General features: G+C 40.5%; 1 protein-coding gene across 3 annotated transcripts in view; it reads left to right on the top strand.

The window, feature by feature from the left end:
* Positions 1–15,808, top strand: part of ADAMTS12 (ADAM metallopeptidase with thrombospondin type 1 motif 12) — a 377,858-nt gene that overhangs the window by 265,874 nt on the left and 96,176 nt on the right. For all 3 annotated transcript variants that reach the window (XM_050793804.1, XM_050793805.1, XM_050793806.1), the window contains exons 12-13: positions 1,810–1,979; positions 8,774–8,907. In XM_050793804.1, the coding sequence (XP_050649761.1) occupies positions 1,810–1,979; positions 8,774–8,907 (304 nt within the window). The remainder of the gene's footprint in view (positions 1–1,809; positions 1,980–8,773; positions 8,908–15,808) is intronic.

The raw sequence follows: 15,808 nt of genomic DNA, 5'->3' as shown, positions 1-15,808 counted from the left end.
GCACTGAGAAGCACTTTCCAGCCATCCTTTAAGACCATTCTCCAGGACAAGCCCTTCCGTAAATCCTTCCCAACTAGCCTCATTTCCATGGCTTTCCCCCTTCGCAAAACTTTCATTGTACTTTCAGTCTGGGATACATAACTCCTGTCTTAAATTTTCTCTCATTTCTTATATAGGTTATTTTTTTCTCCTCAACTAAATTGTAAACTTCTAGGAAGCATAGAACATGGGTTGACCTTCGTTTGCACTCTCTTCTCCCTGAACGTAGTGTTGAGCATGTGGTAGTATATAAATACTGATTGATTATTATGCACAATAACCAAAAAAGTGCTATCAGTTATTGAGCTCTCATTCTGTGTTAGCTACTCTACTAAATCTGTGTGTGCATTGTCTCATGCAGTACTCACAACTTGTGAGATAAAAACTATTATGCTCATTTTACAAATGAAAAAAAAAAAAAACTGAGGCTCAGAGAAATAAGGTAACTTGTTCAGATCCACCTAACAAAAAGATAATGCCAAATTAAAACTCCAGACTATTAGCACTCCTACAATAGGAGGCACACTCCCCAATTCAGATACTGCCCCAAGATGGAGGCCAGAAGCCATGCCCAGGAACCTTCTCAAAGGATAGTTTCCTCACCTCTCTGAGAGCTGTAAACCCCTCTCCCATTATGAGTGATCCATTGATCCTGACAGTAAGGCTGTTATGCCCTCAAGTGTAACACAAAGGAAAGAAAAATCGAAGAGTGATTTTTCTAAAATAAGATTAACTTATTCACCCATTGAATATCTATTAAGAGCATTCTACGCCCTAAGTACTATTAGGCACCACAGAGGACACAGAGCTTCGATTGTGCCATCAAAGAACTATCTTTGGGAATGATAGGTTCAGGACGTGCAGGCAACTGGCACACACAGTGTCACTGAAGAGGAGAAAAAAAATTACTTCTGGTGGAAATCCAGGAAGGATTCATGAGGGAGGTAGCATTTATTTGGTTCTTCAAGCATGAGCAGTATGTATATATGTGGAGACTTTAAGGGAGGAAAAAATCTATCCAAAGGCGCAGAAAAGAAATAGCAAATAAGGCAGGTGGCACCACTGGAGCAGTGTAACATGAAGCAGAGTGTGGGGAGTAAATTGTTAAGGTGAGTTAAGGCAGGATTGTGAGGGCTTTGAATGCCAAGCTCAGGAGGCTGATGTGACCATTGGATGCCATTAGAGATTTTAAAACAGAAGCTAAAATAATTAAGGTCATCTGAAAATTTAACCTGATAATTGCTTGTACTGTGGGTTTAATTTTAAAAGTAGAGATAGAAATGGAGATAAGAATTTTAAAAGTAGAGATAGGAATGAAGATAAGAATTGGACTGGTTTGATTATTGTAAAGTTGAATTGTATGAAACAAATGTAAGTAGACAGCTGATGACCAGGCAACTGATTGACTGTGGGATCCAAGGAAGGCACAGATGGATGATTCTGAAATCTGACCACTTTTAATTCATCAAATATGAATCAGAGAAGGAGCATACTTGGAAGGAAAATGTATCCTTTTTGGCATAGATTTCAGCTGGAGGATATATAGGTGGAAGTAATATATAAACTATTTCAAAATAAGCTACTATACATTAGGACTGAAATGTTGGCAGGCAAGGAAAAAATGTGTAAAATTTGAAGCATTTATTTAAAAGGTAAGTTTTGAGGGCATAGAGAGACATCGTTTGTCAAGACCAGATACCACAGGAATTTTAAAGGAAAATGTTGGCATTTAAGCAAACTAAAAGAATAGCTTGTCTGTTTCATTTGTAGGCCAAAGTTTGGAGGAAAATATTGCACTGGAGAAAGAAAACGCTATCGCTTGTGCAACGTCCACCCCTGTCGCTCAGAGGCACCAACATTTCGGCAGATGCAGTGCAGTGAATTTGACACTGTTCCCTACAAGAATGAACTCTACCACTGGTTTCCCATTTTTAACCCAGGTAAGGAGCTGTAATGGTGTATCTCAGATCTAGGGAACAGCCATTCTCAAAGCATTTGTCTGTCAGTCAAGGTTTCTGTGATCCATACCAAGTTTAACAAAGAAAATTGTACCCCAGGAATTTTGTAATTTAGAAGATGGAAACACTGACCTGGTTAAGTTGATCAGTAAATGTTGAAGGCTGAATACATTCAACTCTGTCTGGGCTTTGTGGGAGATAAAATAAGTTTATAAAACATGGTGACTCACTTCAAAACAGCAGAGGTGCAAGTGAGCCATTAATAGGGCATGTAGGAATTCAGTAACTAATTGCTTGTTGATGGACACGAGGAACTGACTGTGATTTTGTCAGAAATTCAAAAGAGAAGGTCATTATGGGTTTGAAGTAATTGCAACAAAAAGGCTTCCAGTGAAGCAGTTGATGATTCTGAAGACTACTCATGCTTTCATGAGCAGTCTTTCCACCAGAAGAAAGAAAAGGGAAGGCATTCAAAATAGAGTCATTCCGAGTGGGAGTGGAATAACAGGCAGAAAGGCAAGAAAATAGGAAGGAAAGAACAAAAGCCAGCTCTGGGCCAGAAATCAACATTTTTATACGTACAGGTGTATGAGAAGGGTAAAAAGTAAAATCAAACATCTGAATGTTGCACAAGAGGGATGGGGACATAATGGAGTTGGAGAATGGAACAGCGGCCTTGGCAAAACTTCCAGACACATTCTCTCCTTAAAATGAGGAAGAATCAATGACTGTTAGCCAGAGATCAACATGTAAAAACATATTCGTGTTGGTTGTTGTTATCTGAGTAAGAAATGAAACAGAAAAGATTTTCCTGTATTAAAGAAATTTAAGGCAAGGTAGTGAAAAATAGCTAATCAAATTGTTCATGATTTTTGAGTTCCAAAAAATCCAGGGTGATAGGAGACAAGAAAAATCACAGATTTGAGAATCGTGTATTTGGGCTGTTAGACTTATGCAATAGCTTTTGAAAGAAAGATTCTGCGGTGCTTTGCTCAGCTCAGGTATCCGAAATACCCTGATGGCTCTCAGTTGTCAAGGGCAATGATTGCTCCTTGCCCCCAATTGTTTGGTGTCATTTATGCTCTAGAGGGAAAAACCACTCGGTTATTGGTGCAATTTAGTTTCTTGAGTCAGGCATTTGAATACAGGAAAACTCATGCATATACCCAGGTGTACTCCAAAATTACCAAGTGATGAAAGGCACATCCAGTCCGTGCTATCTATGTGTATATCCTGCACATTCTCAATTTGTTAAAACTATTTGGGTCAGTGGTCCTGTAGACTCTGAATGAGCAGCCTGTCAAAGCTAAGATAGCATAGCTGCTCCAGTGGCATCACATGTGCTTAGTATGAGATCCCCCTCCCAGATACACAGTTGAATTTGTGTGTACCTATCTCTTATGGCTCAAGTAGCTGGACTTGGAATAAAAATATTTGATTCAGCTTTGCTTTTCATTTGTTTGCAAGCATTCATCATGTGCCCACTTTTTGACTAGCAAAGCAATAGGTACTAAAGAAGTGAGAGTTACACAAGTTGACATCAATCCCACTCACTTTGGAGTGATTGATTTGCTTCTCTAACTCAGATAAAGTTTGCCACCCTCGACCTTACTTCCTACTCAGTCTATCAGCATTCATCCTCTATCCCAGTAGTTTCTTTACAGATTCCTATGCTATTATTTGGTCATTAGCAGATAATGACTTATCTGCTAACCTGAATAGCTACTACCTTGAACAGCACACTGATGACTTTCCCCATTATACTCTGTCTACAGAGTTGCTATTTTGCTTAGTTGACAGGCATCCCTGGCAGCAGTTCATTCATGTCAACAAGGATGTATGGAGCATTTTTTCTGTGCCAGATATCGAGTGCCTTACAGCCTCCCAGGCATCCTTTTAGAAATCACCAGAGGATAAAATAAACATACAGCAGAGTTTTCTACTCCCTCAGTGAACAGTGATACTTCCCACAACACTTTATATATTTTTTCCTAATTTTATCTCCACAAGAAAACCCTTCAAGGAAAGCTATTTTTGACCCATTTTTACAGATGAGGTAATAGGTTCAGAGGACCTATGTAACTTGCCCAAACTCAGACTATGAGATAGAACCAAGAGTTAGCCCAGGCCTGACTCTGCAGCCTGGTCATTAAGCACAAAAACACACAGGGACTGGGTTAAGTTCATTTCCTTAGGACCGATGCACTGAATTTTGAATTTTCCCTAAGGCAATGTTCATGTCTTTAAAACCTTCGATTATTTCATAAGCCAGGAGCTCTGGTGGAAAACCCAACAACCCTTTTTATTATGATTAAGGCTCAGTTTATTAAACCTATATATCTTGCCCTTGAAAACCAGTGTTTTCTAAACATTTAAACATTGATGACTAATTATTATATTGCTTAAATAATTTAAGTTGTGATTCTAAGTTTACTTCTTAAGCATCTTAACCAAAAGACAGAACTTAAAACTACACAGTAAATAGAAAACTCTTTTTTCTATTTCTATTTCTAGGGTACTGCACTTACCCTAATCTAATATATCAATACAGCCAGGCATAGTGGTGCATGCCTGTAAACCTAACTAGTCAGGAGGGTGAGGCGGGAGGATCACTTCAGCACAGAAGTTTGAGGCTGTAATGACCTATGATTGCACCACCTCACTCCAGCCTGGGTGACAAAGTAAGACCCTGCCTCTACAGAAAAATTTTAAAAATAAAAAATAAAATTAAAATAAAACATCAATGACAAGGGTTTAATTCATTTTAAAAAATTATTTCTGCTTTTGTTTTTATACCTTTCTATGGTTACTATAGAATATATTCACTTTAATGCCTTCTTATATTTCACTAATACATATTTCCGTGTATTGTGGGGATTACAGTAAGATTACCATATTAGAAAGTACAAGAATGCCATTTTAGACTAGCCAAAGAGTTCAGACACTTGGTAATTACTTGACTTATTTTGGGCTGTGATACAGTCACAAGTTTTCATTTTTGTTTTTTCCCCCAAGCCGATTTGATTTTAGTCCTTAAGCTTCCTTTTTAAGTTAAACATAACTTCTTGCATCAATAAAACATTTTAAGTTATGCCTTTTGCTTTGAGGTTTAGTATTTCTTGGGCTCTGTTGAGGAGCGGCAGGGGTGCACAGCACTTCCCTTCATGTGCACACCGCCTTCCCATTTTGGCCTTCCCTTACCCAGCACAAGTTCAAAGGTAAAATGATTAAGAATTGCAAGACAGAGACAACAGCATTCAACCAAGTGTGAGGTCCTGGGTAAAAGCACAGGTCTTATGCCCATGAAGCCCTGCCTGTGAATGGATTTTAGAAACTGGATTCTTTAAAATGATGAAACTCACATTCCAGTCTATTCACAAAACATGAAATGCATCAAAACTTTTCCTTACCTAAGAAATATTTTCATTCTTTTTAGCAAGTTAGAGCTTTCATTTCTATCATTTATTAAGATCATTATCCAAAAATGTTGAGTCACCCTGTTTCTGCAAAATTGAAAATGCAAACTTTGATTCGGTAAGCTCATCTCTTTTCCTAAGTTCCCTTTGAGAGGATTAATCAGACAATGTGAGGGTGAGAGTTCACTAGTAAATTAGTTTTAGAGCTTTCACTTAGCTGAATTATAAATGGACTTGAAAGCTCTTGAAAGCTAGAGGGCAAAAATCACATGACCCTACAAAAGGCTGCATCAGGGCAGGGGAATAAATGTGAGACAAGGAAAGTACTCAACTCTATAGAGATGATGAACTCAACAAGGTTGATGTCTGGCACAGAGAATCTCTGATACCAGTGATGACTCCCAAGAATTAAGACCATCCATTAACACCCTTGCCTCCTCCTGTAGATCCCTGTGTCACAGGACAACTTAATGATATAACAAGAGCCCTTCCAGAGCACCATGAAAGACAAAGGCCAGAGAAGGAGGGGACAGAGAAGGAGGACCTCAGGCTCAGCCTTATAAAAGTCTTCAGTAGCACTGAACTTTCCATTTAGGATGATTGCTTTCAAACACAGCGTTCTCCCTGGCCTCAAGCACACCTATAGGTCATGGTGGTGGGAGCTCTGGGAGAGTCACAGCAGAGGATCTGTGTGCTGTCATTGTTGTTATTACAAATGTTATTTCCTAGATAATTTCTAAGACTCCATAAACTACTATACTTATAGTCAACACACATGTGTGTTTCTCGTGGACAGTGTACTTCAGTTAACCTGTCTAGCCTTAAAGCATGTACTAGTCCTGTGTTGTGGAAACAGGGTGGAGGGAAGTTTTGAAATTAGGGCCTCTCTTTATGGAGATGTGTCATAAATATCACTGGGGAAAGAAGACTTTTCCAGTTTTCCTGTGTGAGGGCCAAGACTTATTATTTTTAAAAGGAATAGATGTGTCTTATAAAAATGCAAGTGCACATAATAGAATGAAACAAAAATGAATTATTATTATCCCACTGCATTGAATGTATTCCTCCAAGATAACCATGCTAACAGCAGGTTTTCATTTCCGCACAGATAGAACCACAATTTGCCAATTCTGCCTCTTGATTCACTGAGTAGATCATGGCATCGTGGTTTACTGGTTTACTTCATTCCTTTTAGTGGCTGCATAGCAGTCCATTATGTAAATGCAACTTAGTGAATCTGTCCATTTCTCTCTGAATAAACATTCCATTGCGGCAATGAACATGCTGTGGTCCCAACTCTTCCCAGCAGCCTTGAAACAGATGATTCCTTAGAAAAGCTCCAGAGTTATTCAGGGCTGTTTTATATTTTTGCTTTATGTATTCCAAATACAAAATCCCAAATCCAATTCTAAAGTTTAAACCAAAGTCTTAATGAAGTAATCCTTGGATTCAGCACCTGGATTGATGTTCTCATCGTTAGGAGAATAGACTTGTTCCCAGGTTGCTCCCTTTAGTACTTCTATTCCAGTTTGCCCAGTAACAGAGCTAACCATGCTGCCAGAAATGGAGCTGCACAATAATCCCAAGTCATGCTTTGTCCCAGAGTCTCGACACTTTTCCACTGGCTCTTTATCCAATTATCTCTTCAACTCATTTTGACTTTATCTTGTCAGACAACTTATCCACTGCACCTTATGTGAAATCAATTGGTTTTCTTTATTTACATATTGGCTTTTATCTTTCTTTTTTTAAATTTTTTTAAATTATTATACTTTAAGTTCTAGGGTACATGTGCACAACGTGCAGGTTTGTTACATATGTATACATGTGCCCTATCTTTCTCTTTTAAGCTTTGTTGTTTGTTTGTTTGCTTTTGGATTCAGGGAGCACATGTGCTTGTTTGTTACCTGGGTATTACATGCATAATGGTAGGGGTTGGGGTTCTAGTGTACCTAGCACCCAAATATTGAACACTGTACACAATATGTAATTTTGAAACCCTCACCCTCCTTCCACCCTCCTTGCTTTTGGAGTCCCCAGAGTCTATCTCCATCTTTATGTCTATGTATGTCCGATGTTTAGCTCTCACTTAAAAGTGAGAACATGTGATATCTAATTTTCTGCTTCTGAGCTAGTTCACTTATCTCTTTTAAGCTCTGAATAGATGTTTTTGGCCTCAGTCTCAAGTTTGTTCAGTGTTTCAGCATTTGGAGCTTTTGCTCAGGGTTACATGTGTGTGAATTTTGCACTTTCATTTCCTGGCCACGTGGATCACTGCACCCTCAAGCAGACACAGCTATCACTGTGCACCTGGTCTTGGCATTTGGTGCCCAGCCCAGTGAGGTGGGCCCATGACGAATAGCCTTATGGCTGGTACTATTGAGCCCTCCACTGATCACACAAAGAAGCAACTAACAGCCCTGCCCATAATAAACACATCCAGAAGAGACCCCAAAATCCCTGCCAAAGAAGACATTGTTGTGTTTTTCACTTAAAGAAAAGCATTCATTACATTCATAAGAAAATTATTTGAATTCTTCTTATCATATACGTGTATTCACTATTAAAATGTTTAAGGCAATCTGTGATTTAAATGTGATCTGTCTTTCTGGTTATTCTGTGTACATACATGTGGGTATGTATTTTATTAAGTAAATATTCCTGTGCTGTAGATCACCCTGTCTTCATTCACAATGGAGTAGAAAACTGAACCTTAGAATGAAATCAGTGTAGGACCCAAGCTGATGGGATGGAGCACTATGAGAAGCAGGTCGGCTTCAGTTTGAACAACAACAAAAAAATGTTTCCACATGGTTGTCAATCTAAGCACCTCTTAGACTGGAGGAGGACATTTGTTGGGGCAGGTTTATGCTGGTGGTGATGGAGGTTGTGGTAGTAATGAGCTGGCCCTATGGGAGGGGATGCCTGTCCCCTGGAGGTCTACTTACTTTGCTGCAAGAAACAAGCAGGCATCCTGCTTGCCTGGAGTCCTTCATGGCTGGTTGCAATAACTTATTTTCTAAGCTAACCCCAGATGCTCAGTGCCTTATTTTATCAGCACAATTCAATGTTGAATAGAAAGGAGTCATCGTTTACAGCAAAGAATAGAGTGTTTTAAAGCAATCTTTTAATTTAATTCATTATAAAACTTGTTTCCAAAAAGGAAAAATAATCCTTGGATTCAGCACCTGGATGTGTGAAATGTGTCTTGAGGCACATTTCAGGATGTGTCTCAAGCAGGTAAAAAGATAGGATCGTCAGAGTAAATGACACTTGGGGGTTATAAGTACAGAGGAATCCTGGGGAGGATGCTGAGCTAAAAGCTAACTTTGAAGGATTTGCCTTCTTTTTTCCCTTCAGCACATCCTTGTGAGCTCTACTGCCGACCCATAGATGGCCAGTTTTCTGAGAAAATGCTGGATGCTGTCATTGATGGTACCCCTTGCTTTGAAGGCGGCAACAGCAGAAATGTCTGTATTAATGGCATATGTAAGGTATTGGGTATGTTTCATTAATCTACAACTTTATAAAATCATGACTTTTACTAATTTGGGAAGTCAGATGTTCTAAGTTTGTGCTTTCACGGCATTTACACCTCATCTGTTTTTTATATATAGTTCATGAAATGAAAAGACAAGACTTCTCAGTGTTGATCAAAGTCACAGTTTTGGATTGAATGTTTTTTTCCTTCTGCCATCATCTTCATTTCTTGATTGGTTGATGTGCACTATGATATTATTTTAAACATTGAGCATGAAAAAGAAGAATTGTCAGGAAAGCCCAGCCCAGATTATTTCAGTGGCATTAAATTTGAGAAAAACTGAAATTAATAATAGCTTCTATGGTACTTTCCATAATGCATTTTCACATTTAGCTCTCCATTGACTATCAACATGAGCTTCTCAGAGAGATGGCATGACAGTAGTTACAAAACAGGTTTCTGATTTCTATGTAATTTTTCCACACTCACTTCATTAATCAAGTTGATATAAATTATTTAGACCTGATGTGTTGGTGCTTTTAAGTGTGTAACCATTAAAGAATTCCTTCTTGTTGCTTGCATTTTATTTTGCAAGGAACTGAGGAGCAGGACTTGTGATCCAACCCCCAGGCATAAATCTCAGTTTAGAGAGAAAGTGTTTTTATTCGGTTAAAGGAAGATGTTTTGATCAGTTAGTAAATCATAATGGTTTAGCACTGGGGTTTTAGAATATGAACTCAGTACCATCATTTACTAGTTGTATGATCCTATACATCTTTCTAAGACTCAGTTTTCTGTCATAGAACTGGAATTTTTTATGTATCTGCCTAGTTGGGGTTGTCAAAAGATTAAATAAGGTCTGTTAACCTAAATAACAGACAGAGAGAGGCTCTCTAAAACAAAATAAAGCTTATTTGGGAATAGTGCATTGCAATGGGAATATGTATGCCACAGTTAACTATGTGCATATTTAGGAAGGTAAAGGAAGAGAGGGGTTTTTAAAAGAAAATGAAAATTTTTAAAGGAAAAAAAGTTGAAGAGAATTGCAAAATTGTTTTTAAATAATTATAATTTCCTGCAGAGATCAATAACAAGGGTGACACCAATCCGAGGTTGCTCAGGAAGTTGCTGGGCAGATGTCATTTCAAAAGTATTTTTTGTGTAAGGTTGTAAGAGCCTTTGCGCAAGGTTTTGGTTTTTGCAGAGCCTTTTTCATCATCAGGCATACAAGGGTGAGAACTAATTTTTCCTAGCCTTCCCTGGCCATATTTATCAGGGTTTTTTCTTAACATTAGTTGCTCCATTTTGATTCTGACAACTTTCACAGGTAATATATGTTGAGCTCTTAACAGAGGCCCTGGTGTAAGATAAACTCTTAGAAAATAGATCTGTAAACTCAACAAATTTTATTTGTTTTTTAAAAATATTTATAATATTTTTTTCCACTGGACAAAATTATTCCCTGTGACAAGCTCTTGCCCCTAAATATTCAGCACTCTGAGAAGGTTCATATTTCTCTATACAGTTCCTTTTTCATTTATTTTGTTCAAGGCACCTGTTTTCCATCACAGGCTAAAGATGCTATTTCTATAAATGCAAAGTTATTTAGATCTAAAAGATAATTTCAGCATCACATTTACTCCTCAGTGACTAAAGTCCTTAGCCCTAGCTGCGTATAATAATCACCTGGGGAGATTTTAAAACATCAGTGCCCAGACCCCACATCCCAGAGATCTGAATTAACAGGTTTGAAATAGAGCCCAGACATCAGTAATTTCTAAAAGCTCTCCAGGCGATTCTAATAAGTAGCCAGGATTGAGAACCATTACAAGTTGGATGTCTTTCTTGAGGCCAATCAAATGAACCCCATAGAATAAGCTAGATTTTATCAGCCTGCCTCCCTCTTTCTGGGTGCCAGTTAAGACCTTTTAGAAGCTATACTTGCCCGCTTTCTGTCTATACCACACTGATTTGAGTTTTTAAGCTGAAAAAAATGGTGTCAAATCAAATATACTTAATAGCCTAAATACTTTATCTTCAAGGATCCAGGTTGTAGGTAGTTCCAGGCCCCTTATTTGCTAGTTTTATTGTTACCCTCCTTATTCATTTACTAGTTTTTTCAAAGGGGATTGAGCATGTATTGACATAAAAACATACGCTTTCAGGAAAACAATGTATGCAGTGTTTGTCTAATCTACATTCTTTGTGAATATGAAAATTTGGTTGCTTATATTCATGTCTATTTTGAAATTACACTCTTTGCCAATATTTTGGTATGTTAGAGTTGCAGATTATATTGTCAAGGAAATTATCAAGCCCTGATCAGAACTGAATTTGTTCTGGGAGGTAACTATCTGTGCCCTTCCCCTTAGTTTTTCTTTAGTAAGCTTGTTTATCAAAGATACAGATTTAAACTTTGACTTTTCAGGACACCTTCCATTTTAAATTACCAGGATGACAGAATAAGCTTTTAAAAATGAGCAAATGCCCTACTCACCTCCACCCACTTCCAGCTCTGAGCTCTCACTCTCATACCCACTATCTGAGGCCGGCTCGCTAACCTTCCAGCTCTCTCCCCTCTTTCTCCTGGTAACCAGTTGCTTGACTTCAGCTCCTGGACTCCTCCCTCTTCACACAGTCAGCATAACATTGGCTGAATTTCCTTCTAAAATAGACCAGATGTTCTGGTCTATCCATCAGCTGCTCCCTAACTTTCTCTTAGCCTTCCCCCAATCTCTTACCCCAGTTCTGGATAAGGTTCTGGATCAACCCCATCACACCCCTTTTTTGATCTTACCGTTAGCCTACTATGCACTCCCTAAAATAAAAATTCAACATTATACATGTGTGTCCTTACAAAGTCAATGTTTTCAATCCACCTAAGCTTTTATCCTTATTTGACAGTCTTCCCACTGTTCTGAGTTAGCTTCCTCACTGATTTCTCTCAAAAACTGATTTGAACCTTCTTTCATCTCCAAGGCCATTTTGGCCATCTCAGTGATACACTAAACATCCCTAAATCAATTGCTCTGAGCCAGATCTACATTCAGAATACCAGGTCCTATCTCCTGACCCTTAAAAGCCCAACAGTTACTTCAATCTTAACATTTCTAAATTAAAATTATACCTAATTCTTACCCCAACCTGTTCTTCTATAGTACTTCTTTTTGAATGATACTAAAACCATCTATGTTTACTGATATCTAGGCCGGAAATCAGTAAGTCATTCTTGAGTCCTTCTCAACTCTCCTCTCATAGTTAATTACTCGCTATACCACCACCACTACCACACCACCACCACCATCATCACCATCACCCCACTATCACCACCACCACCACCACCACTGCTGCCATCACCACCACCATATTGCCACCACCATTATCACCCAGCCATCACTACTACATCACCACCACCACCACTACCACCACCATCATATCACCACATCACCACCACCACCACTACCACATAACCACCACTACCACTACCTCCACCACCACCACCACCATCATCAGTCCACCATCACCACCACCACTACCACCATCACCCCACTATCACCACCACTTCATCACTGCCACCATTACCACATCACCACCACCACCACCACCACCACTACCACATCACCACCACCACCACAACCATCATCACCACCACCATCAAATCACCACATCACCACCACAACCACCATCATCAAATCACCACCACCACTACTACCACATCACCACTACTATCACCACTACCATCAAATCAGCACCATTACCACATCACCACCATCATCACATCACCACCACCACCACTACATCACCACCACCACCATCAGCCGCTATCACCCAACCATCACCACCACCACATCATCACCACCACCACAACTACCATCATCAAATCACCACCACTACCACATCACCACTACTATCACCACCACCATCAAATCAGCACCATTACCAATCACCACCACCACTATCATCGAATCACTAACACCATCAAATCAACACCACTACCACATCACCACCACTGCCACCACCAGCCACTATCACCCAACCATCACCACCACTACATCATCCCCACCACCACTACCACCATCATCAAATCACCACCACCACTACCACATCACCACTACTATCACCACCACCATCAAATCAGCACCATTACCACATCACCACCACTACTATCATCAAATCACTGCCACCATCAAGTCAACACCACTACCACATCACCACCACTGCCACCATCAGTCACTATCACCCAACCATCACCACCACCATGTCATCACCACCACCACTACCACTACCATCAAATTACCACTACCACTACCACTACCACATCCCCACTACTAACACTATCTCCACCACCACCACAATCATCACCACCATCACTACCACCATCATCCCACCATAACCACCACCACATCATCACTACCACCATTACCACATCACCACCACCACCATCAGATCACCACCATCAAATCAAACCACCATCACCATTACCACATCACCATCACCATCATCAAATCATCACCACTACCACATCATGTGCCACCATCACCACCACCATCACCATCATCTCAACCAGCACCACTACCATCAAATCATCGTTACCACTACCACATCACCACCAGCACCATCAAATCATCATTACCACTACCACATAACCACCACCACCATCATCAAATCATCGTTACCACTACCACATCACCACCAGCACCATCAAATCATCATTACCACTACCACATAACCACCACCACCATCATCAAATCATCATTACCACTACTACATCACCGCCGCTACTATCACCACCATCAAGTCACCATCACCACCACTACCACTACCACTACCACTATCAAATCACCACCACCATCATCAAATCATCATTACCAATACCACATCACCACCACTACTACTACCACCATCAAATCACCACCACCATCATCAAATCACCACTACCCTACCGCATCACCACCACCACTACCATCAAATCATCATTACCACTACCACATAACCACCATCAAATCACCATCGCCACCACTACCACTGCCACCATCAAATCACCACCACCATTACCACATCACCACCACCACCATCAAATCATCACCATCACTACCACATCACCACCACCACTATTACCATCAAATCACTACCTCCACTGTCACATCACCACCACTACCACTACCACCATCAAATCACCACCATTACCACATCACCACCAACACCATCATCAAATCACTACCACCATCACATCACCACCACCACCACCATCATTACCATTAAATCACCACCACCATTACCACATCACCACCACCACCACCACCATCATTACCATTAAATCACCACCACCATTACCACATCACCACCACCACCACCACCACCATCATTACCATTAAATCACCACCACCATTACCTCATCACCACCACCACCACCATCAAATGACCACCACCACTACCACATCACCACCACCACCATTATTACCATCAAATCACTACCACCACTACCACATCACCACTATCACCATCACCCCCACCACCATCACCACTACCATCACCCCCATCACCACCACCACCATCAAATCACCACCACTACTACCACATCGCCACTATCACCACTGCCACCATTACCCCGCACCACCATCACTATCACCACCACCACCACCACCACCACCATCACTACCGCCATCCTGCCCCCCACCATTATTATCCATCACCACCACCACTACAACATCATCACTATTTTCACCACCTTCAACATCATTACCACCACCACCATCACTATTCGCGCCACCACTGTAACTGATAAGATGGGAAACGAAAGTGATTTTTTTCACAAACACACTACCTGTTGGGGTGACTGCCTGGCACATTCAGAGTCCCATCAGCAAAGGGCCATGCCGAAGTCATTTCCCACATTAGGTAGCAGCAGCAGAGCCACCTCTGATTCTGCTGAAGGCAGAAAGACCATACTGTTGTGGGCTTTCTGTGTTGCCAGAGCGTGTTATGAAGAAGACTGAGGTTTGTTTCTTTTCCTCTGAGAGCCCCTTATGGTTTGTTTTTTTTTTTTTTTTTTTTTGAGACGGAGTCTCGCTCTGTCGCCCGGGCTGGAGTGCAGTGGCCGGATCTCAGCTCACTGCAAGCTCCGCCTCCCCAGTTCACGCCACTCTCCTGCCTCAGTCTCCCGAGTAGCTGGGACTACAGGCGCCCGCCACCTCGCCCAGCTAGCTTTTTGTATTTTTTAGTAGAGACAGGGTTTCATTGTGTTAGCCAGGATGGTCTCGATCTCCTGACCTCGTGATCCGCCCGTCTCGGCCTCCCAAAGTGCTGGGATTACAGCCTTGAGCCACCGCACCTGGCCCAGCCCCTTATGTTTTATATGCAACAAGGAAGACTGGTTCATGTCTTCCTAGATCTTCTGTTGTATACTTAATTGAATTTTTACTGTACTGCATGCAGCTCACAGGAAAACTAAATTGGGTGAGTCTCTGCAAGAACCCATTTAATATGCTGTGGGACAGAATGTTGGGGACATGGGTGTGTCTCCTTCCCCCAACCCTGTTGTCTCAGTTATGCAGGCAAATATTAGTTTAGAAATATAACTACCCATTCAAGAAGAAAGACTTGAGCTTCAGATATTTGCTTTTCTGACTTTCTTTCCTTTATTCTTCACATTTTTATATCTATTTCCCTGTTGATAGAGATTAAAGAAAATACTTTAAAATTAATATTCCTCAGAGTCAATCTCCCTAGCAATCATTCCAAATCAGTGAAGGAATGAAGGCCACTGGGAATATGGTTGTAAATGTCAGCTTATTAGAGGGTTCTCAAGCTTGATGCAAACATATTGCTTGTGAAGGGTTGGCATTTTATTCATAGTCACTGAAGGCACCTGTTTCGTACATTGCTTTTTTTCCCATTTTTATTAGCATAATTAT

This window comes from Macaca thibetana, chromosome 6, assembly GCF_024542745.1.
Source record: "Macaca thibetana thibetana isolate TM-01 chromosome 6, ASM2454274v1, whole genome shotgun sequence".
Lineage (NCBI taxonomy): Eukaryota > Metazoa > Chordata > Mammalia > Primates > Cercopithecidae > Macaca > Macaca thibetana.
Note: the sequence above shows the minus strand (reverse complement) of the source record. Positions and strands in the feature narration are given on the sequence as shown.